At 41.2% G+C, this 23762-nt stretch overlaps 1 protein-coding gene across 1 annotated transcript in view; it reads left to right on the top strand.

The window, feature by feature from the left end:
* The window catches only part of lgr4 (leucine-rich repeat containing G protein-coupled receptor 4), a 129562-nt gene that overhangs the window by 61645 nt on the left and 44155 nt on the right, over positions 1–23762 (top strand). The window contains exons 3-4 of the mRNA XM_038808305.1: positions 3727–3798; positions 10549–10620. Of these exons, the coding sequence (XP_038664233.1) occupies positions 3727–3798; positions 10549–10620 (144 nt within the window). The remainder of the gene's footprint in view (positions 1–3726; positions 3799–10548; positions 10621–23762) is intronic.

The following is a 23762-nucleotide window of genomic DNA, read 5'->3' as shown; positions in this document are numbered from 1 at the left end:
CTCGGCAGTGATGATCAGCTGCTCTAAACACATAACAATTCGACAAAGCGCAAGCTTGCATGTCTGTCTACCATTAATCTATCATTACAAATTTTTTCATTGGTATTTCAGAAAACTCTAGGTGTTTTGGTTGGTTAATTGTGCTTATCAGAATGTTCTCAACAAGAAGCTACTACTTTTGATTAACTGCTCTCCCATCAGTTTCTGACTATTGGCCAGGCAGATAGAAAGTGTCACACTCTCCAAGCATCCAATTGGCATATTTTCTCTGTCTAACTTAATGAAAAATCTCCATCAGTAGACAAAAACAAATTATTTAATAAATGGTGATCAGAAGGATAGGGAAGACTAACTGAGCAAGCACTAACATAAAAGATGTTGTCTTCAGCTAATTCTAGCAGTTAGGCAGATGAAATTATCTTCAAGAAGGCTCAAATACTCATGGAAATGTAATCAAACACTGAGCCCAGCTCCAATATCCTGCTTGAGAAGGACAATTGCATGGCACAATTCTGCATGAGGTAGTCTTTGAAGTGTATACGTGTTCAGGTCTTCTGAAATGAGAAGTTACTCTTAATCAGTACCTCAATCGGTTAAATTCAGCAAATTTGAGCATTTGCATTAATAGGTTCTTCCCAGTAGATACCCTTGCCTTTATAACCATTGGACTTGAGTTTGCAACGCTGTAACTAAAGAATTAGTTGCTTTCTGATTTTTTTTTAAAAATTCAACTGTTTTGTAAGCCTGTGTCCCAAGTTTAATGTAGCAAGTTTTCCAGTGGTTAAATATATCGCGTGGTGTGCTGCATGTAAACAAAAATGCCCAAAGTTTGATCACCTGGTTGATCTCATCTAGGGTAATGTTGAGGTTCACGCGGTTGACTATCCTGCCATGAACAGGGAAAATGATCTAGTATTTCAGTTCCCGGTGCTGTTTGAACCTCCTGCTAGATAATGCAGAGTGTGGATAGAAAACTGCAGCATTAGGAGGAATGGACATAGACATTTAACGTTTGCACCCAGTTTATAGTTTGGTATTACGCAGTAAAATAAAAGCAATTGAGTTCATGGACATTGATTTTTATTTCTCTCCTGAGCAATTGATGTGACTATGTCTTTCGTAATCCATGTAATTTTAAAACATGTTTATGTTGCACAACACTGCTTGTATGTACCTTTAGAACTTAACTAATGATACATTAATAAATTATTGTGCAAACTGATAAATGTCTGGGTTGGGTAAATGAATTTGTGTGAATTTGGGTCAATCTACCATAGCCATTGTACAACATACAATATAACTGCCAACAAAGTACACATAAGGCAGAATTTATTTATAGCATCGGTAAATTGTTCCGGATTTTGCTTGGCACAAAAATTAAAATTTCCTGTGTTGCCTGGCAACACCTCTTTTAAGACAATTGAGATGCTGCTAACCCATCACCTTTTAATTTCTGAAGCAAGCAAAGACAGTCCTGCACATACTGGTACCTCAACCTGGAATTGCCAAAAATTGTTTGCTGCAACCATTTCCATTGTTTAAACATGATGCGCCTACTGGTGGTATGGCCTTCTGAACTGACCCAACATGGTGTCAATAGTTCTGAAACACACTAGAAGGATATTATTGCCCCATGATCTTTGTTTTGAGATCAGTTTGAGTAGATTGCTTTAGTGCATCCTGGCGCAGTATAATTTGTGATTTGTTTGGCTGAGAATTTTAAAATAGTTAAATACATCTATTAAAAGCTTTACTTACCCTAATGATTACTAGATTTTGGAATTATTTTCTCTCCTGAAAGAGATGACTATCTGCATAAAGTTAAACATATGTTGCTACCCAACACATCACTGGTTTCAAGCTCAAACACGATTAAAGTTGGAAAGGACCAAGGACAGTTTAAAAAAAAAACTATGATAAAAACTTAAGAGGCTTGGCTTTCCCTCCCTGCAGAAAAATTATGGACTTTTGAAGATATATTGACACACTTTTTTTGCAAAATCTGAAATTTTATTTTAATGTTTTCCGTGCAACATTCATCTCCACCTACTGCTTCAGTTCCTCTGAATCACCCGCCCCCACCCCAATTGAACTTTCATCTGCAAAATTACCAATTCATCTCCCAATGCTCCCACCTACTTACTGCCCTGCCTACCTGTTCATGCTGACACCTTTACCCTTTTTCACCTTCTGCCCCACCTCTTGTTTGTGGTGATACTTGTTTCTAGTTCACATTGGCACACCTTTCCACCTATTCCCTTGTCCATTCAGACATCCAACCATTGCTGATGCTCTGCTCAGGGAGAGCAAACTATGTTGCATGCTGTAGGCAGGAAATCCTGATTTGAGGAAACTATTGCAAGATTGGAAACTTTCACTGCAATTTGGTGCACAGTTTGGTGGGAGAAGTGGCCGCATTCGGTAACTAGGAGTTGGTGAGGATCAGCATTTTCTGTGGATTCCGGTATACATGCCACAGTTTTTCTGATTTCCTGCGGAATCCGTACACCGCTTGATTCTTGACATTGAGCTGCATTTGCCAACTGAATACGTATGGTCAAAATTCTCCAAGCCAATTTGCATTTTAAATTAATCCTTATGTGGCCCAGAGCTGGAAGACCATATTTGTTCAACAACCTGTAATTTCTGGAGGAACAGAGCGATCTTGGGGTTGATGTCCACAGGGCTCTGAAGATTGCCACTCAAGTGGATAGAGCTGTGAAGAAGGCCTACAGTGTGTTAGCATTTATTAACAGGGGGCTTGAGTTTAAGAGCCGTGGGGTAATGCTGCAACTGTACATGACCCTAGTGAGACCACATTTGGAAGATTGTGTACAGTTCTGGTCACCTCACTATAGGAAGGATGTGGAAGCATTGGAAAGGGTGCAAAGGAGATTTACCAGGATGTTGCCTGGTTTGGAGGGTAGGTCTTATGAGGAAAGGTTGAGGGAGCTAGGGCTTTTCTCTTTGGAGCAGAAGAGAATGAGAGGCGACTTAATGGAGGTTTATAAGATGATGAGGGGGATAGATATAGTGGACGTTCAGAGGCTATTACCTCGGGTGGATGTAGCTGTTACAATGGGGCATAAGTATAAGGTTCAGGGTGGGAGATATAGGAGGGATGTCCGAGGTAGGTTCTTTACTCAGAGAGTGGTTAGGGTGTGGAATGGACTGCCTGCCGTGATAGTGGAGACAGACACTTTAGGAACTTTCAAGTATTGGATAGGCACATGGAGCACACCAGAATGACAGGGAATGGGATAGCTTGATCTTGGTTTCGGACAAAGCTTGGCACAACATCGAGGGCCGAAGGGCCTGTTCTGTGCTGTACTATTTTATGTTCTATGTTCTGTTCTTTGCCTAGTGTTAAATTGTTAACTACCATCTTTGTCTTTACCATGCTGCTACTATCACAAACTACTCAAAGTAGGTGTATTACAGGATCATTCAAGACCGTCCAATGATGCGATTGAGGTTCTGAGACAGTCACAATTTAAAAAATTAAATTCTTTGCATTTTTATTTTCCAGATTTTTAGAGTTATCACAATTGCAGGATATCGAATATTGCTATCACCTGGGCTGTTAAACACTAAATGACACACAAATAAAGTGCTTCTCAAACTTGATTGTATTTTAATCTTGGGTTAATGGATGCCTATTCTTGCTTTGATGGGAATTATTTTGTCTCTGAACTTTGTTACATGACCGTTGTTTTTCTTTTATAGACGGTTGGCTGGCAATGACCTGTCTTACATTCACCCGGAAGCTTTGTCTGGTCTGTACCAACTGAAAGTTTTGTAAGTATTAATCCATTCTTTCCAGCTCCGGAATATTTCAAAATATACATACATTACATACATACAAATTAGGAGCAGGAGAAGGCCATTCTCTACCCCAGAAGGCTATGAAAGCTCCGTATTCATTCTATTTAAAGCAAAGGTTGACAGATTGGAAAATACCAATAACGTAAAGAAAGATGGAGGTAGTTTGGGGAAATGAATGGTCAACCATGATCGTACTGGATGACAGAGCAGGCTCGATAGGCTAAATGGCCTATTCCTCCTATGGTGCTATGTTTGCTCGAGATATATTATATTGTATATGAATATAGTCAACCCTGCTGTCCAAAATGAGGCAGGACTTGTGCCGAAAATTACTTGAGTACAATGTCGAGTTTAAAATGCTAAGTGGTCCTCAATTAAATCTCATTTTCTAGATCAGTGGTATTGAGGGTGTAGTCGAGTACCAGTACTATGGCTCATTATTGATATTCATATTCTTTATAATTAGATCATGCTTTTCCACTTGAGTGTATGAGTTTGATCCACCTTCCACATTCCAATCCCTTGAACAAGTAACCTGTTCCCAAACCTCTACTGTATATTGCACTTTTGCCAGCTAAAAGCTGCAAACTAATGCTATTTAGATTGGCTTGCCTCCTAAACCAGTCTAATTAGCATAGTTTTCCTAATGCATGCTGACTGAGGTGGAAAGCTCATCAAGATTTATAAATCGGCATCATATCATTTTGACCTGCCATACGTTGACCCATAAATATTCTTTGCCACTCTACCTGCAATTGTGTTATGATTGTGTGGCATTGTTCAAAGTGAATCCTAATTCTCTAAACCATTTGAGGGGTTAATTTGATTATGAATGTCACCTGAGCCCCAAGATTCGATAATGTTAGTCCCTTTTCAGTATTCGTAGTTCAAAAGTGAAGCTGCTTTGAAAATTGATTTTCTTATCATTGAATTTAAGCATCTTGAAATATTTTCGAATCTCATGAGAAGTTTGTGTACCAAAAGATAAAATCACGTAGCTTACAAGTGGTGTAAATATGTACCAATCTGTACATATCAAGAGTTTTTTTTAAGGAGTTGGGGTGTGAGACATGACAGATGTCAAATTTGGATTTGTAGCGTGCATGGAAGAGGCCGAACATGTCTATTTCAGCCAGAATATAAATTATCTTTATTTTCTGTACTTCAACAATCACCAGGGTCAATTTTCAGATCCATCAATGTTTGATGCATTTGCCTGTAGCTGTGTCCAATTATGTTACCAAATAGACAGGAGAGAGTACATGGTGCAAGCTTGTGACAACCTGTTTTACCCGTGTGATAAAAATGTTCATTTGTTTGCACAAATGCTTAAGGTGTGTTCGGCTGACTGCCCAGCAAGATTATACTTGCGTCTGCAGATGTGGTAACCTATTTTCTTTAGCCTGTTGTATTTTTCCTTGCTCACAATTCAAACATAATGGCATAATCTCTGAAAATCCTCTGTAATGTTTTAATGCAGTTTAGAGCACGTTACATAGAAGTAGATGAATTAATAACTTGGAAACAGGCTAGGTACAGCAGCATTTGCCATTCTAAACCGTATATATTTGCCCTGTTCTCATATCTCTGTCATCATTTTGTACATCTACCTATCCAATCTAATTTTAAATGTCATAGTTTCTGCCTCAGCCACTAGCCCTGAAAGTGCATTCACAGCTTCACAAAACTGAGTTTAAAAAAATTCCTCTTGCTCTCTTCTAAATGTTTTGTCTCTTAATCTTGTATCTATGGGTGCAATTCTCCCAAAGAATTTGTAAGTGTAATTTTGGGCGTGTTTGATGGAGTGTTTTGCGCTAGCTTTTTGGATGAGATACAGACCTGGATTCACCCACACTTGGGTCGTTATTTTGGCCTCTGGGAGCTTCTCCCTGGTCTAGCCCATACTTAGAAATTGTTTCACCGGTGGGGAGCTGAACTCGTAGGCCGCACTGGCTCCTCGGCAATCGGGACGACGTTTTGAAAGGGAGCCCCATTCTCTAAGTGAGCTTGAGGGTCCCCGATACCCTAAGACAATGGCACCCGCCGCAGACAGGGGAATTCTCATCCCCCAAGTGAGCACATCCTGCTATTCAGGACCCCACCCCATTTCTGGTTGCCAGGTTGGCGCTGCCTTGGGTGCCAGGTTGGCGCCGCCTTGGGTGCCAGGTGGCGCCGCCGGGGGGGGGCGCCCGACTGGCGCCGCCGGGAGGGGCGCCCGACTGGCGCCGCCGGGAGGGGCGCCACCGGGGTACTGCCCTGTCCCAGACCACTCGTGCAGCTCTGATATCCTCCGAGACTCCTAGAGTGGCCATTGCATCTGGTCTCTGCTTGTGGAGACCAGTACTAATCGCTGCCTGATGAGGCATAGTCAGTGCAGCCAGTGACTTCCAGGCGCCGGAGAATGTGGACTCACATAGTCCTAATAACTCACTTAAATGTGATTATCTGGGACATGCCCAGCGAGGGCATGATTCAGATTGTGCGACGGGCTGGGTGATTTACACGAGGATTTGCGCCTGGCGTGAAGCCTGATTTGGGCCTCCCCCACTATGCTCCCAGCGCATTGAGATCGGTACTGGGTGCAACCTGGGGGGGGGAAGAGAGAAAGTTGAGCCCTATAGTGGTAGCCCCTCATTCTGGGCCCAAATGCTAGAAAGAGTGCTTCTATCTACCTGTTCCATTGTCTTACAATTTTAAATTGTACTAATGTTATTGTACATGGTTTGGCGAAGAGGTTCTGAAAATGACAGGAAAAAGTCAAAAGAAAACTTTGCCTTGCCATGTTGAGTAGATGTACTCTAATTTCAAACAAAAACTCAAAATAAGAAGCAATTGTGTGTTTTTCTGCCTTTGGAAATATGAAAAGAAATTTGAATGATATATTTGATAATTTATTATGCAATTTCATGTATTTTTAATCAAAAATGCTTTAAACTGAAGACATTGCGAAATAGCTTTGGCATCTTGTAACAACCTATTTTCTTCAATCAGTTTTCTACATTGATTTCGAAATAAATGCATGTTAATATGAAGCTTATTGGATGGATCTTATTAGAATAGTCCAATTGTTTGGAGTTTTGACATCAATGTGCTGATTTGGTAAATGTTGAGGTATCTGTGAGAGTAATACAGTTAAACTAAAAATTTCAAATGGCTGTGTTTTTGCGAAATTAAATATAGTGACTGACATATTTGGTAAATGTTGGTGTTGTTTTGCTTTGGACTGAATCGGCATACGCCTCATAGAATTTACAGTACCGAAGGAGGCCATTCGGCCCATTGAGTCTGCACCGCCCCTTGTAAAGGGCACCGTACCTAAGCCCACACCTCCACCCCAATCCCCGTAACCCAAGCTAATTTATTGGACACTGGACACTAAACCTGGAATTTAGCCTGGCCAATCCACCTAACCTGCATATCTTTGGACATTTGGACAGTTCTTGGTTTCAAATCCTTGCTCATAGAGGGCAGTGCTTTAGTTTTTTTTGAAATGTCACATTAACACAACTGTTAACCTGCTGCTTAAGCTTCAGACATATTTAAGTAATTTCCCTTTGGTGTGCAGAATAAGGAATAGATGAGTATTTGGTGTAACCTTTGTGGCTGGCTCTTTTAGGAAGAACCAGATTTCCGTTTTGAGTGATCCCTTCCTCGGACACATTGAAATGTACTGTGGCGTGCATAAATGTGTTTGTTTTCTTCCCGGCTCTGCTCCAAGGGAGCTGCAGGCTATGTAGGTCAAGGGGATATTGTGACTTTTGGGTAGAAAACAAGTTTTCCTAACAAACTTGTAATTTAGATATATAGCATTTTCTTCTTATTTTTGGAGTTTTTACTCTTTTGTACTGATTAATCATTGGGAAAGTGATTGTATGTCAGAGTTGTAATGCATTGCAATTTCAGTAGGGCCAACAAAGAAAGATAATATTGTTAACAGTATAATGGATTGTCTGTTGAAAAGTCAGAGCTGTTTTTTTTTCTGTTAGCCAGAATGTTTCTGGATTCTGATTGCTTGGTGTATATTGTTTCACAGAAATAAATATAAAATACTGTGATCAGTACTGCATCAACACAAGCTTTTTGAAAATAATTTTTAAAGGGCATTGATTGTTATCTGCTTGAAGGCAAGTGTGGATGATGGGCCAGAGCAGATTTGGGCTTGGTTACAATACCTACTGTGGTTGGATAAACTGCCAACACTTGGTGTCTGGGGTTCCGTGGGAAGAGTAGACGCTTGGATGAGGGCCAGAGAGCTGTCGGGACTTATGGAACTGGTGCCCCTACATACTTTGGGAAAAGAGAATGACGAACAGCTTTGAGTAACTTAATTTTAAATTTATTTTGGTCAGCTTAATTTTAAATTGATTTTGGTCATTTTTGTTCTTTGGGAGCACAACCATAATGGCATTGAATCTCTACTGATTCACTATCATATCTCAATAAGAATTCTTAAATGACAGATGTGTGTCATAATTATCTTTTCAATTGTGCAATATATTAGATTATTTGGAGGAAGAAAGATACCAGATGAGAATTCGGTTTTTCGCTATCAGTTTGATTTTTTGTTTTTAATCTTTTGAAGTTTATATAAAGCAGTGACAAGTTAAAACAATTAAACAATGCTGATTTTCGAGCCATTTCACATTTTTCACCGTTTTTTAAAACTTTCCAAGCTCATTGTTTCCAAGCTCATTTTTTTGCATTAAACTTAATAAAGGGCTTCTCTATGCAATCAGTTTTTAAATACTTCTATTTCGTTATGCAGTATTGCTGAATTTATGTAGACATGTAGAAAATGTTGAGAGGATCAAGGATTTTAAGAAATGTACTATACATTAATTTTTTTTGTTTTTGCTCCAGATATTTTTGTTCTGTTCAGTGTCCTGTACCCTCCTGTGGATGACCTTCCACTCTCTTTCACCAAACCTGCCTTTTGCTGACCAGTATGGGCTGTGAAATGCTTTGGGCAGTGCTGAGGTTCTTGAGGTGCTAGATGAGCCAGTGGGCGACACAGTAGCACAGTGGTTAGCATTATTTCACATATTACAGGCATTAGAAATGATTGGTTGAAGGAATGGTTGCCAAATTTTCTGATAACACAAAGATAGATAGGATGGTAAGTTGTGAATAGGACATGGGAGGCTGTACAAAGATGGAGATAGGTGAAATGAGTGGGCAAAGATCTAGCAAAAGGAGTAAATGTAGGGAAATATGAAATTGTCCATTTGGCAGGAAAAATAAAGAAGTAGTCTGCAATGTAAATGGTGAGAAGTTGCAGAGCTCTGGAAGGTGCAGTGTGATCTGGGTGTCTTAGTGCATTAATCACAAAAGGCTGGTATACAGATACAGCAAGTAATTAGGAAAGTTAATAGAATGTTATCATTTATTGTGAGGAGAATTGAATATAAAAGTAGGGAGGCTATGCTTCAGTTTTACAGGGCATTAGTGAGACCACATTTGGAGTACTGTGTATGGTATTGGTCACATTTTATTTTTGGAAATGTTTTTTATTGAGTTTTCATATTTTATATCCAACAAATTATTGGTCACCTTATTTAAGGAAAAATGTAAATGCATTAAGAAGCCGTTCAGTGAAGGTTCACCTATGGGTTGCCTTGTGAGGAAAGGTTGGACAGGCTTGGCTTATATCCGCTGGAGTGTAGAAGAATAAGAGACAACTTGATTAAAACATAGGATCCTGCAGGTTCTTGCCTGGGTGCATGTGGGAGAATCTAGAACTAGGGGTCGCTATTTAAAAATAAGAGTTGCCCATTTAAAATGGAGATGAGATGAAATTTTTTTCACTGAGGTTTGAGTCTTCCTGAAAAGGTTGTGTACTTTGAATATTTTTGAGACAGAGGTGAATAGATTCTTGGTAAGCGAGGGGGGGTGAAAGATTATCGGGACTAGGGGGAGTGCAGATTTGAGGGTTCTATCATATCAGCCATGATATTAATTGGTAGAGCAGACTTGAGGGGTTGAATGGTCTCTACTGCTCGTTGTTCGTATGTTGATAGGATCCTTGATCTTCTAAATAGAGCACAAAGTGTGAATATAAGGAAGTTATGCTAAACTTCCATCAATCACTAGTTCGGCCCCATCTAGAGTATTGTATTTAGTTCTGGGCACTTGAGGAAGGATGTCAAGTGCAGAAGAGATGAGATTTGCTAGAGTTCTACCAGGGATGTGAAACTTTACTAACATGAAGAGACTAGAGAAAGTTAGAGAGGCCAAGGCTGTAATACAGTAGAGATGCTCAAAAACAGGGATTCTGATGCAGTGAACAATTTTTTTTTGTGACAGAAGGGTCAGTGACCAGAGGACATGATTTAAGATAATTGACGAGCGAAAGACGAGATGAGAAATTATTTTACACATCTTTCAGATGGTAGGTGCAGACTCGATGGGCCAAATGGGCTCCTTCTGTACTGTTGGAGTTCTATGGTTCCATATGTCATTTTCTTGCAATTTCGGTCATCGACAACCTTCATCAATTTTCACTGGTTGTGCATTAGAGTATTGTGTTGCCAACTTTGACCAGATTAATAGTTTTCTGTAGTATAAATAGCTGAAAGCAATCAGTGTATAATTCCAGAGTAAATGTTGATAAATGTCAGTAAAGAACGGTTTTGCTTTAAAATGTTTTGCGGTTATATTTGCGTGCATAGAAATCTCTATACCTTGTGTTGAAAAATTAAGTTGTTTACCTTTTTCCTTTTCCAGAATGCTTCAGAACAACCAGTTGAAAACAGTACCAAGTGAAGCCCTAAAAGGACTGTCTACACTACAGTCACTGTAAGTATTACTTTGCAGCACCATTTTAGCTATTTTGCGCACCTACTGGCGCACTCTTGAATTATTCCAGAATCATTCTTTCATGGTGTTCAAAGAAATCTATTGTATGGCACTGACGGTAGCTTCTGTAATGGCTTATATCTTTCAGCTTGACAGGTAGGTCCTGTCGATTTTGGATTTTTTTGTTACTTTATTTCCAATCAGCTGCTTTTGCTTACTTTTGTAGACTTGATTCTTACAATTTTATCTATTAAAATTCATGAATAAGTACCACGTGGAGTGCAGATTGTTATTCACAGAAAATAACCTACATACTTGCATGCTATAATGCTGCTCACCTAGTACATTTGGGAGGTACTAGCTAAGTTGTACTAAGTAAATCTCATGACTTGTGGGCTACCTGTAAGGAAGCCAGATAATGTTATTAGCATGTATTCATACAAATTCATCATTACTTCTTATTACACCTGTATATTTTGCCCCAGTTTGTAAAATTGCTAGCCTTTTTCGTAGTTTATATATTTGAACACACTTTTAGGGCATTAGGTATTTGAGCTGCCAGATATCTCTGTACTGCCACATGTTTTAGTAACTTTTTGTCTAATCCCATTCCTCCTTTCCTTCCCAAACCTACCTGCACATCAAATTGCGTCTGTCATATGTCATCCTGGGCAGCACGGTAGCATTGTGGATAGCACAATTGCTTCACAGCTCCAGGGTCCCACGTTCGATTCCGGCTTGGGTCACTGTCTGTGCGGAGTCTGCACATCCTCCCCTTGTGTGCATGGATTTCCTCCGGATGCTCCGGTTTCCTCCCACAGTCCAAAGATGTGCAGGTTAGGTGGATTGGCCATGGTAAATTGCCCTTGCTGTCCAAAATTGCCCTTAATGTTGGGTGGGGTTACTGGGTTATGGGGATAGGGTGGAGGTGTTGACCTTGGGTAGGGTGCTCTTTCCAAGAGCCGGTGCAGGCTTGATGGGCCGAATGGCCGCCTCCTGCACTGCAAATTCTATGATAATCCTCAAGTCTTTAATGTTTGCTGAACTTTGATGTTAGGAAATTTTAAGATCATGTTCCTAATTACCTGTGTACCTCCAGAACAAAAGTGGACTGAGAGCTAGCTCCTCGGAGGACAGCCCTTCTCAATGTGACACCCATTTAATCCAATAAAAAAGCAAAATACTGTCATTCATGTGCAATGTCCTCGCCTGTGTTGCAAATGTGAGGTTTTATAAGATTGTGTTCTGGGACTGTGCCTTTAATTTTGGGTAAAATAGAGGAATTAAGAGTGGGGGTTATGTGACCTGTTTTTAGTTCTGACAGCAAGCCTGGTGGTTTTCTTGTTAAAGGGGTGGAGAGCAGATTGTTTTACTATTACCAGGAAAAAGATAAAGGGTTTTCACACCTGTAAACAATGACCAGAGCAGCTGTGCTGACAGCATGTAGACTGTTAGTATCTAAGTCCCAGGGGAGTATTAGGAGCATCAGGTTGTGTAAACAGTTCTACATTAAACTGTTTATTTAATCACAAGATAGAATGAAATTAGGCGTCCTGGGATTCTGGGGCAGAGTGAATTAATATTTCTTGGACACAAGGCTGATGTGATTCACGGTGCCCCAGCGATGGGCTTTGAGAGGTGAACAGTCCACTGTAAGATTGGTAACAGTTTCCCTAAAAGCAATACCACGCAAACACATGGACAGAGTCAGCCTGAAAGAATCTGAGAGTGAGAAAGAGAGTGAGATAAAGGCAGCAAGTCTCTGGTTCACAACAGAAAATGCAGATGGGAGCTCGCTTTCTCATAGAATTTACAGTGCAGAAGGAGGCCATTCGGCCCATCGAGTCTGCACCGGCTCTTGGAAAGAGCACCCCACCCAAGCCCACACCTCCACCCTATACCCTCTCCCCATAACTCAGTAACCCCACCCAACACTAAGGGCAATTTAGCATGGCCAGTCCACCTAACCCGCACATCTTTGGACTGTGGGAGGAAACCGGAGCACCCGGAGGAAACCCATTCACACACAGACAATGACCCAAGCCGGGAATCGAACCTGGGACCCTCGAGCTGTGAAGCAATTGTGCTAACCACTATGCTACCGTGCTGCCCCGTCCGATTGAAGGTTTAACCAAAGCTAGAAAATTTGCCTAAATTTGATTAGAGAGACATCCTGGGTAATACACACAATTTGTAAGAGGGCTACACTATGGAAGTGAGTTTGGAGATTTGGAGTTAACTGGTTGGAAAAAGAGAAGAGCTTAGAATCACTTTGGACTGGGTCAGGGTCATACATAATAAAGTATAACCAGAGAGAGAGATTTACATGTTAAACGGAGGATCCGTTTTGTAGATACCTACTGCAATAATGTTAAATCAATGTTGCTTCAGTTTGTGTGTTAGCGGAAAAGTCTTAAAACAACCTTGTCATGTGATAATTTTAGCAAATCTCTGAAGCTTTGAATTTCCTTTTTCAAAGTTATCAGTCTCTACAGGGATTGTAACATGTCTGTTTCAAGCCTTGTTTGTGGTGATTCCCATTGCTAGGTGATAGAAAACCAAGCCCCTCTGCATCCCAGTTTCAACTCTAGCTTTACAACCATTCTATCCCTGTTCCAGCTTGCACTTCTGAGTACTTCTCTGCTGCTGTCCTATCCGTGTCCCTTTTACCTTTCCGATTATTGTACTCTTAACCCTGGGCCTAGTAGTGCCCTTCAAGCTACATATAATCATTGTCTCTCTCTAATGGAGAGTGCTATCTATGAATAATATTGTGGGGATCTGATACATTTCAAATAACTTTCCCTGAAATGGCTATTATAAAATAAGTGAACATTATTTTAATACCAAATTAACACAAATTAAATACCAAATTTTACAAATGGACTAATTTTGTATTATACTTTTGAGCTATTTTGTACAAGAATGTAAAGTGCGCAATTACTCTCCAAAGCATTGCATTCAAATATGTGCCTGTCACAGTTGGCCTTTTACCAATCTTTTGGAGGGTTCAAATGAATTAATGTTCTGTAGTTTGAATTCCTATTGCAAGATGAATCAGCCTTGGATCAATGGTAGCAGTTGACCCCGAGTTTTTAAAACTACTTTAATGGCATGTGAGCATTGCTGCCGAACACTGTATCCAGCTTAAATCGCTGAAGTTTAGAAGAGTTAGAGGCAACTTAATTGAAACTTCTAAGATCCTGAGGATCTATTTTTTTCTAATTGTTTTATAAGTTTAGAGTACCGAAATATATTTTTTTCAATTTTAGGGGCAATTTAGAGTGGCCAATCCACCTAACCCGCACATTTTTGGGTTTGGGGGTGAAACCCACGCAGACATGGGGAGAATGTTCAAACTCCACGTGGACTGTGACCCGGGCCGGGATTCAAACCCGGGTCCTCAGCTTCATAGTCCCAGTGCTAACCATTGCGCCACATGCCCCTAAGATCCTGAGGATCTTGACACGGTGGATGTGGAGAGGATGTTTCGCCTTGTGGGAGGAGCTAGAGCTATCTGTTTAAAAATAAGGGGTTGCCTGCTTAAAACAGATGAGGCAAAAAGTTTTTTTTGAGTGTTTGGAACTCTCTTCCTGAGGCGATGGAAGCAGAGTCTTTGAATATTATAAGCCAGAGGTGGATCGCTTCTTAGTAAGAAGAGGATGATAGGTTATCGGGGGTCGGCGAGATGCAGATTTGAGGTTACTATCCGATTAGCCTTGGTCTTATTAAATGGTGGAGCAGGCCCACGGGGCCGAATGGCCTATTCCTGCTCTTTGTTCATATGTTCATTTGTTGTCCAGTCTTAACTGCCCTTGAGGGTGGTGGTGAGCTGCTGCCTTGAATTGCCGCAGTCCATCTGTTTAAAGTACATCCATCATTGTGGAGTTCCAGCATTTTGACCTCGCGACAGTCAAAGAACAGTGACATTGTTTCAAATTGGGCTGATGTGTGGCTCTGAGTGAACCTTGCAGGAGGTGGTGTTCCCATCCAGCTGCTGCCCATGTCTTTCCAGGTGCTAGAGGTTACAGGTTGGAAGGTGCTGTCAGAGGAGGATTGGTGAGTTGCTGCAGTGCACCCTGCATATGGTATCCACTGCATGCTCAAAGGACCAAGCAACCTATTTCTGCCCCCAAGACCTACGTATGGTGGTGGGACTGACTGTTTAAGGTGGTGGATGGGGTGCAAATCATGCAGAATTCTTTGCCCTGGATGGTATCAAGCTTGAGTGTTGGAGTTACACTCATCAAGGCAAGTGGAGAGTATTCCATCACGCTCATCACCTGTGCCCCTTGGATACTGGGCAAGCTTTGGGGAGTTACTTTTCACATAATTCCCAGTTTCTGGTTGGCTCTTGCAGCCCCAGTATTTACATGGCTGGTCCAGTTCAGTTTCTGTTGAATAGTAACCCCCCCTCCTTGCAGGATATTGAGAGGTTCAGCAACAGTAATGCTGTTGAATGTCCAGGGAAGGTGGTTAAGTTCTGTCTTATTGGAGATGTTCATTGGCTGACACGTGTGTGGCATGAATGAGCCCAAAGGTTGGGAGTTCAAGTCCCACTCCAGTGACTTAATCATATAATTACTGACATATCAGTGCCATTTGGGGAAGGCACTCTTTCAGATGCGATATCTGCCTCTAGTGGATGTAAAAGGTCCCACTATTCTCCCTGATATCCTGACCAACATTTGATCTTCAACCAACAACACTTGAATAGATTATCCAGTATTCTCATTGCTAAACGCAAGAAATAGGAGTAAGAGTATGCATTTGGTCCTTCGCCCCTGCTTCACCCTTCAATAAGATTATGGCTGATCTAACTGTGGCTTTAACTCCGCATTCCGGCATGCCTCCAATAACCTTTGATTCCCAAAACTCTGTCTTAACTCCGCTTGGAACACATTCAAAGTCCATGACCCAGCCTCCACTGCTCTGTGGAGTAGTGAATCACAAAGGATATTAGCCCTTTGAGAGAAGAAATTCCTCCTTATCTCCATCTTAAATGGGAGGCTTTTTTTAAAAACTGCACCTGGTTCTAGACTCCCCTGCAAGAGGAAGCATATTTTCAGCACCTACCTTGTCAACCCCAGTATTTTTCAATCAGGTCACCTCGCACTCTTCTCAACTCAGCTGAGTGTAGGCCCCACCTGCTCGACCTTTCCTGATATTGCTGTATGCGGAAAGTTGCTGCATGAAAATTGGGTGTTTCATATCCAACATTACTGTAGAGACTACACTTCCAAAGTGTCTGCGAAGCTCCTTAAGCAGTCTGAGATAAGAACGGTGACAGATAAATGCTCATGTGCTGCATCTACTGATCTGGGTGACCCAGATGGTACAGTGCTGTTGAACACTTTGTGATCTTGATCCCTTGCTAAATTAGTCCATGAATCCAGGTGAAACGAGAGAGGGTTTTTGCCTGATCAGTTGTTGCAAAGTTATCAGTATGATCAATACGAGCGATTTCTATTCTGGTTTGACAGGACCTTCTTCCAAAACACACACTTTCTAATTTGCAGCCTGTATCAGGACTCTGGTGGTGATCATATTTAGAATCTGATCACAAGGGACAGCCTACTTTTAACTTCATGACCAATGTGCATTACGGCAGCAGTCTAGGGAGGGAAGAGTTGGAGCATGGCAAATAAGTTTTTTTTTTCAAACTTTGCCAGCATTGAGTAATTAGAGCTATGACTTGCCAATTACCAATATGTTATGCAATCTGATTCAGCATTTGCAAAGCATGCATGTTATTTTAAAAAACAAAAAACATTTGTTTGATCCCAAAAGATGTCTCATTGAGACAGGCTTTCCACCTCAAATGTTGTTCAACATCCAGATTTCAATTTTTATGGAAAGACTGTAGGAGTTACATAAGTACCCAGTAATAGTGGTGGAAATTAGAAGTCTGTTTTGAACTGATCAGCTGTTTCTTGATATTGAATGCTCATAACAGCAGGGTATGAAGTAATTATTTTTAATTATGTATAAGTTCATGAGTGGTTAGCGTATTTTGGGTGTGTTTATAAATATGGTCAGCATGGTTACATCTGTTCCCTGACGTCAACTATCATTTCAGTGCATGGGGACCTCTAGCCTTACTGGAAGCTGTTGCGCTACAACTTCTTCACTTAAAAGTTGGGAATTTCTTCATGGCAATTTTTTAATGTCCCATTACATTTCTGTTGACGGCAGTTATGTGGGGATTCTCTTTTCAAGGGCAGTACAGAAGAGTAAGGGTCATATGATCTGTTTCCCTTAAAGGGCCAATCACCACAAGTTAGAAAAGCAGTATGAGGAGTCCCAATAAGGAGATCCTATAATTGCAGCCTTACTTTTGACTGTTACTCCAAATAATTTTTTTAAAAGCTAATCCCAGGGGGATCCAGATTCAAAACCAATTTGAATATTGAATTAGAACTAAATTTTTAAAATCTGTAATTAAAAGTCTAATGGTGACCCTAAAAACTCATTTGGTTCACTGATGCCTTTTAGAGAATGAAATCTGCAATTCTTACCAAATCTGACGGTGACTCCAGGTACACAGTAATGTGGTTGACTCTTTAGTTGCCCTCTGAAAAGGCCTAGCAAACTCCTTAGAAGAATAGCACTGTGGGCAATTTGGGATGGGCAATAAATGTTGGCCCACATCCCATAAATATTTTTTAAATTGAACACTTTCTCATCACTGCCACATCCTTTCTATTTGCTCTCCTTCCCCCTCTCCATCTGTGGCATGGAATAGACTTCGATTGCAAATTAAGCCACATATATGAAGTTGGCTGCTTGTTTTCATGCTATTCATTAACCTAGTCGGTATAACGTTTTGCGTGATATCTATAAGACAGTATAAATTATACAAAGTGCTACATTGACATCTAGAAGGGGAGGCAGTGGCATAGTGGTATTGTCCAGAGACCCAGAGTATGCTGGAGTCCCAGGTTCAAATCCTGCCACCGCAGATGTTGAAATTTGAATTCAATAAAAGAAATCTGGAATTAAAAGTAGAGTGATGACCATGAAGCCATTGTCAATTATCGTAAAAACCCATCTGGTTCACTAATGCCGTTTAGGGAAGGAACTCTGCCATCCTTACTTGGTCTGGCCTATATGTGACTCCAGGCCCACAGCAATGTGGTCCTGGACTTAATTGTCCCTCAAGAGCAATTAGGGATGGGCAATAAATGCCAGCAAAGCCCAAGTCCAATGAATGAATTTAAAAAATAATCCTTGGCTGAAGTTTGTAAGAGTTTACGACCTACGTTTAGATCAAATTTGTTGTAACGGAAGGCACAAGGCAGCTGTTACAAAGATTAGCTGCTTGGAGAAAAATGTGTGACGACAAAGATTGTTGGGCTAAAGTATTGATTGATTGCACTCTAGAAACTTGTACTGGCAAAGAGTCCTTGTAATTGCTTCAGGAAATTGTCAATAGCAAGGATTTTAATTGTTCTCAGCTGCCTAGTTCTAATTTAGGCAAGTGAATGACAAACATTTCCATTACATGAACATTTTTCATGACCTGAAAGTAGTTTAAAGTTGTGTCTATGCACACTGAAACTGGGAGGTATGAGAGAGGCTCTAATAGGTAGTCTCTCACTTTGGAGTCTGCAGTAATGCTCCTGCCAAGTACAAGATGTGGGTGGTCGACTGGGCAGCTGGGAACTTTTAAAGGATGGTATGGAAACATTTAGATGTTATGAGAAGTATCCCTTCTTCTGCTATAAACTTGTAACATTAAAATTAACTGCTTGGAGACCCAAGCCTAGTGCATGCATCCCGCCACAGTCTTGTTTTTTCAATAGGTGAAGCAGGCATTGTAATTACTGGCTGTACAACTCACTATATACAAATAATGTGAAACTATGAATCTGTGGTAAGAGTCTCTTATGTTCTGTTCTTATTAGGCGGTAGAAGAAGAGAGAAAAGCTCGATTTATTGCATCACATGGTTTAATGCTGCCCTATGGTGACTTTAATAGTTAACGGTCAAGTGTGGACGGCAGAAGTGAAATATTTAGTGTTGGCTAATTAATGTATTTTTTGCAGTCGTTAGCTAGCAGAAAAGAAGTGGATGCATGCTAATAGTGGCATGGCACAACAGGAATAGCACAACTTTGTTTAACAGCAATATAATATCCATTTTTAGGACTCAATAATCTCCCAATAGAATTTTAATCCCATCATTCGGTGTATGGAAGATAATTGGCTTGCTGTAAAAACCTGCTCTATTACCTTTGTAAGTCACCTGCAAAATATGACCAAAGTGTACTTCTGCAGTGGGTTCCTGATTAAACTGTTTTGCAGTCAGCAGTAATTGCAAGTGAAATTTCATTGTGTGTAACTCCAGTGAAGTTTCACTAAATTCTGTTGGCTAGCTTAGACATCACTGAGTGGCAAACAATTTGCACAGCTGAGGTCTTAAATCAAAGAAAGCTGTTTATTTGGACCTCTTCCTTACCTGAATAAGCGCACTGAATAATTAACTTAAAACTCAAGACTTATTGTTTTGAACACACTCTGAATCTTAAATTCTTAATTTTCCTGGTTACCTGTCATTTTGATTCTGTTCAATATTTATGTGTTGCATTACCCAGGTAATAAGTTTGCTTAAAAAGATAAAGGTCTACGCACCAATTTAAGACGAGGAAACCATTTCTGATGGAGATACCACAGGAAGGGGGTAGCTCCGTTTCATTCTGAAATATAACCCCTAATTATAATCTAGTTCTGATGAAAGGCCATTCACCTGAAATGATAACTTTCTCCACAGATGCTGCCAAATCTGCCAAGTGTAACCAGCATTTTCTGTTTTACTTCACATTTACAACATTAGTATTTTACTTCTGCACAATCCAGTTTAGCGTTGTGCCCTTGATGATCATTCTAAGAATCCACCTTCCACCAACTTTTTGCTAATTTCTCTTGATATCTAATTCTGTGGTTTATGTCCATTTTCTTTCTCGTTCTGTGAACTGCCAAGATTCCAGTTTGTCAGGGGTGCACTAGTGCTACAATAAATACCGTTACCAGTATGCTGATTATGTAGAGATCTTTGGAATATAGAATAATTGAAAAAAACTGCTCTTCAGAAGACACCAAGGGGTAGGGAAAAGTCAAAAAACAGTGAGTACAGGCCACTTAATTCAGTGTTACAAAGATGACTCATATTGGCAAATGTTAAAGGTTAGATTTTTGGATATTTTTGGTCTAAATTTATAACAAAAAAAGTGAAGAGGGGTGTATGGATGTGTATGATATATTTCCATGCTGGCTGATCATGCCTTCAATTCCAGCAACAGCAGCTTGCATGTATATACCGTGGGCAGCACGCTAGCACAGTGATTAGCATAGTTGCTTCACAGCTCCATGGTCCTAGGTTTGATTTCCGGCTTGGGTCACTGTCTGTGTGGAGTTTGCACGTTCAACGTGTCTGCGTGTGGGTTTTCTCCGGGTTCCTCCCACAGTCCAAAGATGTGCAGTTAAGTGGACCGGCCATGCTAAACTGCCCATGGTGTCCAAAAAGCTTAGGTGGGGTTACTGGGCTCCGGGAAAGGTGGAGGTGTGGGCTTAGATAGGGTGCTCTTTCCAAGGGTTGGTGAAATTTCGATGGGCCGAATGGCCTTCTGTACTGTAAAATTCTATTAGTCGTGGCTTTAGAAGAACATTGCAAAATGTTTTACAGAAGGATAAGTAGCCTGAGAATGATGCTGAATCCAATGAGATATTAGGGTAATCAAAGAATTTAAAATAATGTACTAAGAATGTCTAAAAAGTAGAGAAGGAAGGAAATGGAAGTTCCAAGTAATGGCATGCTGCCAACAGTAGGATACTAGGAGAGGGAGATGCACAGGAGGTGCATTGAGTTTGAGTCAGTTGAGTTTTCTGTCGTACTGGAGGATGTTGCAAAGTGGGGAGGGAACAGCAAGATTTATGAGGCAATCTAAGTGTATGGATTAGAGTTTGAATTTTAAATTCATGGGTTGGTGGACTGAACCATTGTAGGACAGTGAGAAGAGGGTTGATGAATGAGTGAGAATTAGTTAGGGACAGGATATGGACAACAATGAATAAACTGAAGTTTTGAAGAGTGGAAGACTGCCAGCAAACTGGAAACTTGAGCCTGGAGGTGACAAACGCATGGATAAGGATTTCAGTGACGAGTGCGCAATGCTGTGGAGGTGAAGGTCAGCTGTCTTTGCAATGGAGAAGCTATGGGATTGGCAAGCATGGCTTGTCACGCCTTGATCTAGTTTTGCCGTTAATCTTGAATAGTTACCGGGGTTGGAGGAGGGGTGGCGGCTACAGGACGTTACATTCACCAGTGTTGAAATGTTAGCTTAGACTCTCCATGCATTTCTCCATTTCCACTTGGTCATATTCTCATTCGCCTTTGCTGCCTTAGTTCTCAAACGATTTAGGATGCACAAGTGTTGTTGTTCAACGTCAGTGTCTGGAAGGAATTGTTCTGTAAGAAACAAGTTTTCCCAGGTCATTGGAATTTCCTGCTATTTAGTTACTGTGGGAAATTCCATTGCCATATTTTGGGGTAAAAGGTTTTCAGTGCAAAAACGATTCGGATCAAGCACGTCAGTGCAGAGTGTCCAGGGTTGACCTGTTTCGTAATGTCAGCCGTGGCGCAGTTGACCACATCCTTGCCTTTGAATCACAAGGTTTCAGGTTCACGTCCCAGGCCAAAACTGAAACTTCAGTGCAGAACTGAGGGAGCCCTGCATTGTCAGAGGTGCTGTATTTTGGATGAGGCAATAAACTAAGGCTCCCATCTGCCTGTTTAGGTGACAAACAACAAAATGATTCTATTGCACTCCTTCAGTGGCCTGACCAATTTTTATCCCTCAATCAACATCACACAAAGAAATCCTGATCACATTGCTGTTTGTGGGCATTTGTTGTGTGCAAATTGGCAGTTGTGTTACCTCCATTGCAGAGTGACTGACTACATTTCAGAAGTAATTAATTTACTATAAGCACTTTGAGTCATCCAGTGATCGTAAAAGGGGCTTTTATAGACATATTTTTGGCCTTTTTTCTTCTGGAGGTATATCTCACTAGTGCTGTAATCCCTAAAAGGTAGTGTGCAGTCTGTATTAAGGCCACTGCTCCAACAGGATTGATTCATTTTGGCTTCAATTTTGTCTGCAGGCTGAAATGTCACCAATGCCGTGTACAATATTCTGCAATTGAGTAAAGCACTCCCAAGGCTAGTTACTTGGAATGGTTTGGGTCCAACTCCCAATTTGAGTTTTACACTTTTTTTACAGTTCCTAGAGTTTATCTTTTATAGCTTCTTGACGTGTTCATTGAATGTCACTTTTCGGCTTAATGGAGCCTCAATCCGCACTGTATACTTAGGCTCGATGTTTGTACAGTCCGGTATTTATTTAAAGTCCTTGTTTGACCAAATTATATTTCAGGTGGAAGATACAAGCTTGTGTCTTGCAAGGTTGGCATTTGGGGACGTTTTATTCTTCACATTTGCACTTGAAGTCAGTTTGGATGTGCTGAATGTCTTTGTCTTACCGATTGGGTAGCAATGTAGTGGTCATCTGCATAGGCAAATCTTTACCTGATGGGGAATTCTGATTAGTTGCTTTTGTGGGCATTGATAAGTAGGGGAGCTTCCACCGTGCCTTGGGGGATGTCCATTCCTTCGAGTAGCTTGCTGATTTACCTGACCACCATTTTCAACAAAGAAACATTGATTCTGGAGCAGGGAGATCAACTGGACCTTGTGTGTAAACTCTTTTTGTCCTGTTTAATTTCAAGTGCACAGTACTTCATACCGTCATAAGTAACTGAGAAATCAACAAGCACGGCCCTTGTAATTTTGTCACCAGCCGGCTGCCCATCCTCGAGTGACACTGTTCTATCCATTGTCATCTGCTGAAGTGGAATTGGAAGCCCACTTTAGGATCAAATCGAATCCTGACTGCCAAGGAGGGAGGTGAGAGTAGAGAGATTGTGGCTTCTGGTTTTCTCATGTTTAACGAGAAGAAATTGTTCATCCAAGACTGGACATCATGCATGCTCTTGTAGCGCAGAGCTAGTGGAGGAATGAAACATAGTGGTGGAGATTTAGAGCTGGTTATTTGGTGAACGTTAACCCCATGCCTGTGAAGGCTATCACCACAAGGCTGTCTGTAGATGAGAGGGACGAGATTGTACAGGGCCAGAAGAGAAGCCATTGGTTGACATCCTCTGGCCACGATCAGATAGGTAGGAGTAGATTAAGTAAGGGTAGTCTCATTAGCTGGACAGTTAAAATGTAATGGTAAATGATGTAATTGACTGTTAGAAGCTACAAAGAACATACGGCGAGATAGGAGGTTTTGCATGATGCCATGTAAATAGAGCAATGCCAGGTAAATTACACAGGAGTTGTGGACCAGGAAGAAAAAGGAGAACTTTGACACTAAATATCCCTGCACACATTTTTTCCCCCTCCTCCCCCACTGCACATTGCACCAAGACCCAGTTGCAAGCACAGGCAAGGCCTCAATTTGACATTGTATCTGAAAGGCAGCACATCCAACAGTGCAGTTCTCTCTTAGTACTGAAAGGGGACTCTAACATAGCCTGATAGGGACTCTCTCTCTCTCCCTGAAAGGGTGCTCTCTCTCTCTCTCTCTCTCTCACTCTCTGTCTCTCTCCCTCCCTGAAAGGGCGCTTTCTCTCTCTATGCCTCTCTCTCACTCTCTCTCTCTCCCTGAAAGGGGACTCTCTCTCTCTCTCTCTCTCCCTGAAAGGGGACTCTCTCTCTCTCTCTCTCTCTCTCTCATTCTGTCTCTCTCTCACTCTCTCTCTCTCATTCTGTCTCTCTCTCTCACTCTCTCTCTCTCCTCACTCTCTCTCTCTCTCCTCTCTCTCCCTGAAAGGGGACTCTCTCTCTCTCTCTGTCGCTCTCACTCTGTCTCTCTCTCACTCTCTCTCTCATTCTGTCTCTCTCTCTCGCTCTCTCTCTCCCTGAAAGGGGACCCTCTCTCTCTCTGGCATTGAAAGCAGACCAAGGCAGGCCAGCAGCACGGTTCAATTCCCGTACTAGCCTCCCCGAACAGGAGCCAGAATGTGGCGACTAGGGGCTTTTCACAGTAACTTCATTTGAAGCCTACTTGTGACAATACG

This window comes from Scyliorhinus canicula, chromosome 9 (genome assembly GCF_902713615.1).
Source record: "Scyliorhinus canicula chromosome 9, sScyCan1.1, whole genome shotgun sequence".
NCBI lineage: Eukaryota > Metazoa > Chordata > Chondrichthyes > Carcharhiniformes > Scyliorhinidae > Scyliorhinus > Scyliorhinus canicula.
This window is presented reverse-complemented; position numbering and strand designations above follow the sequence as displayed.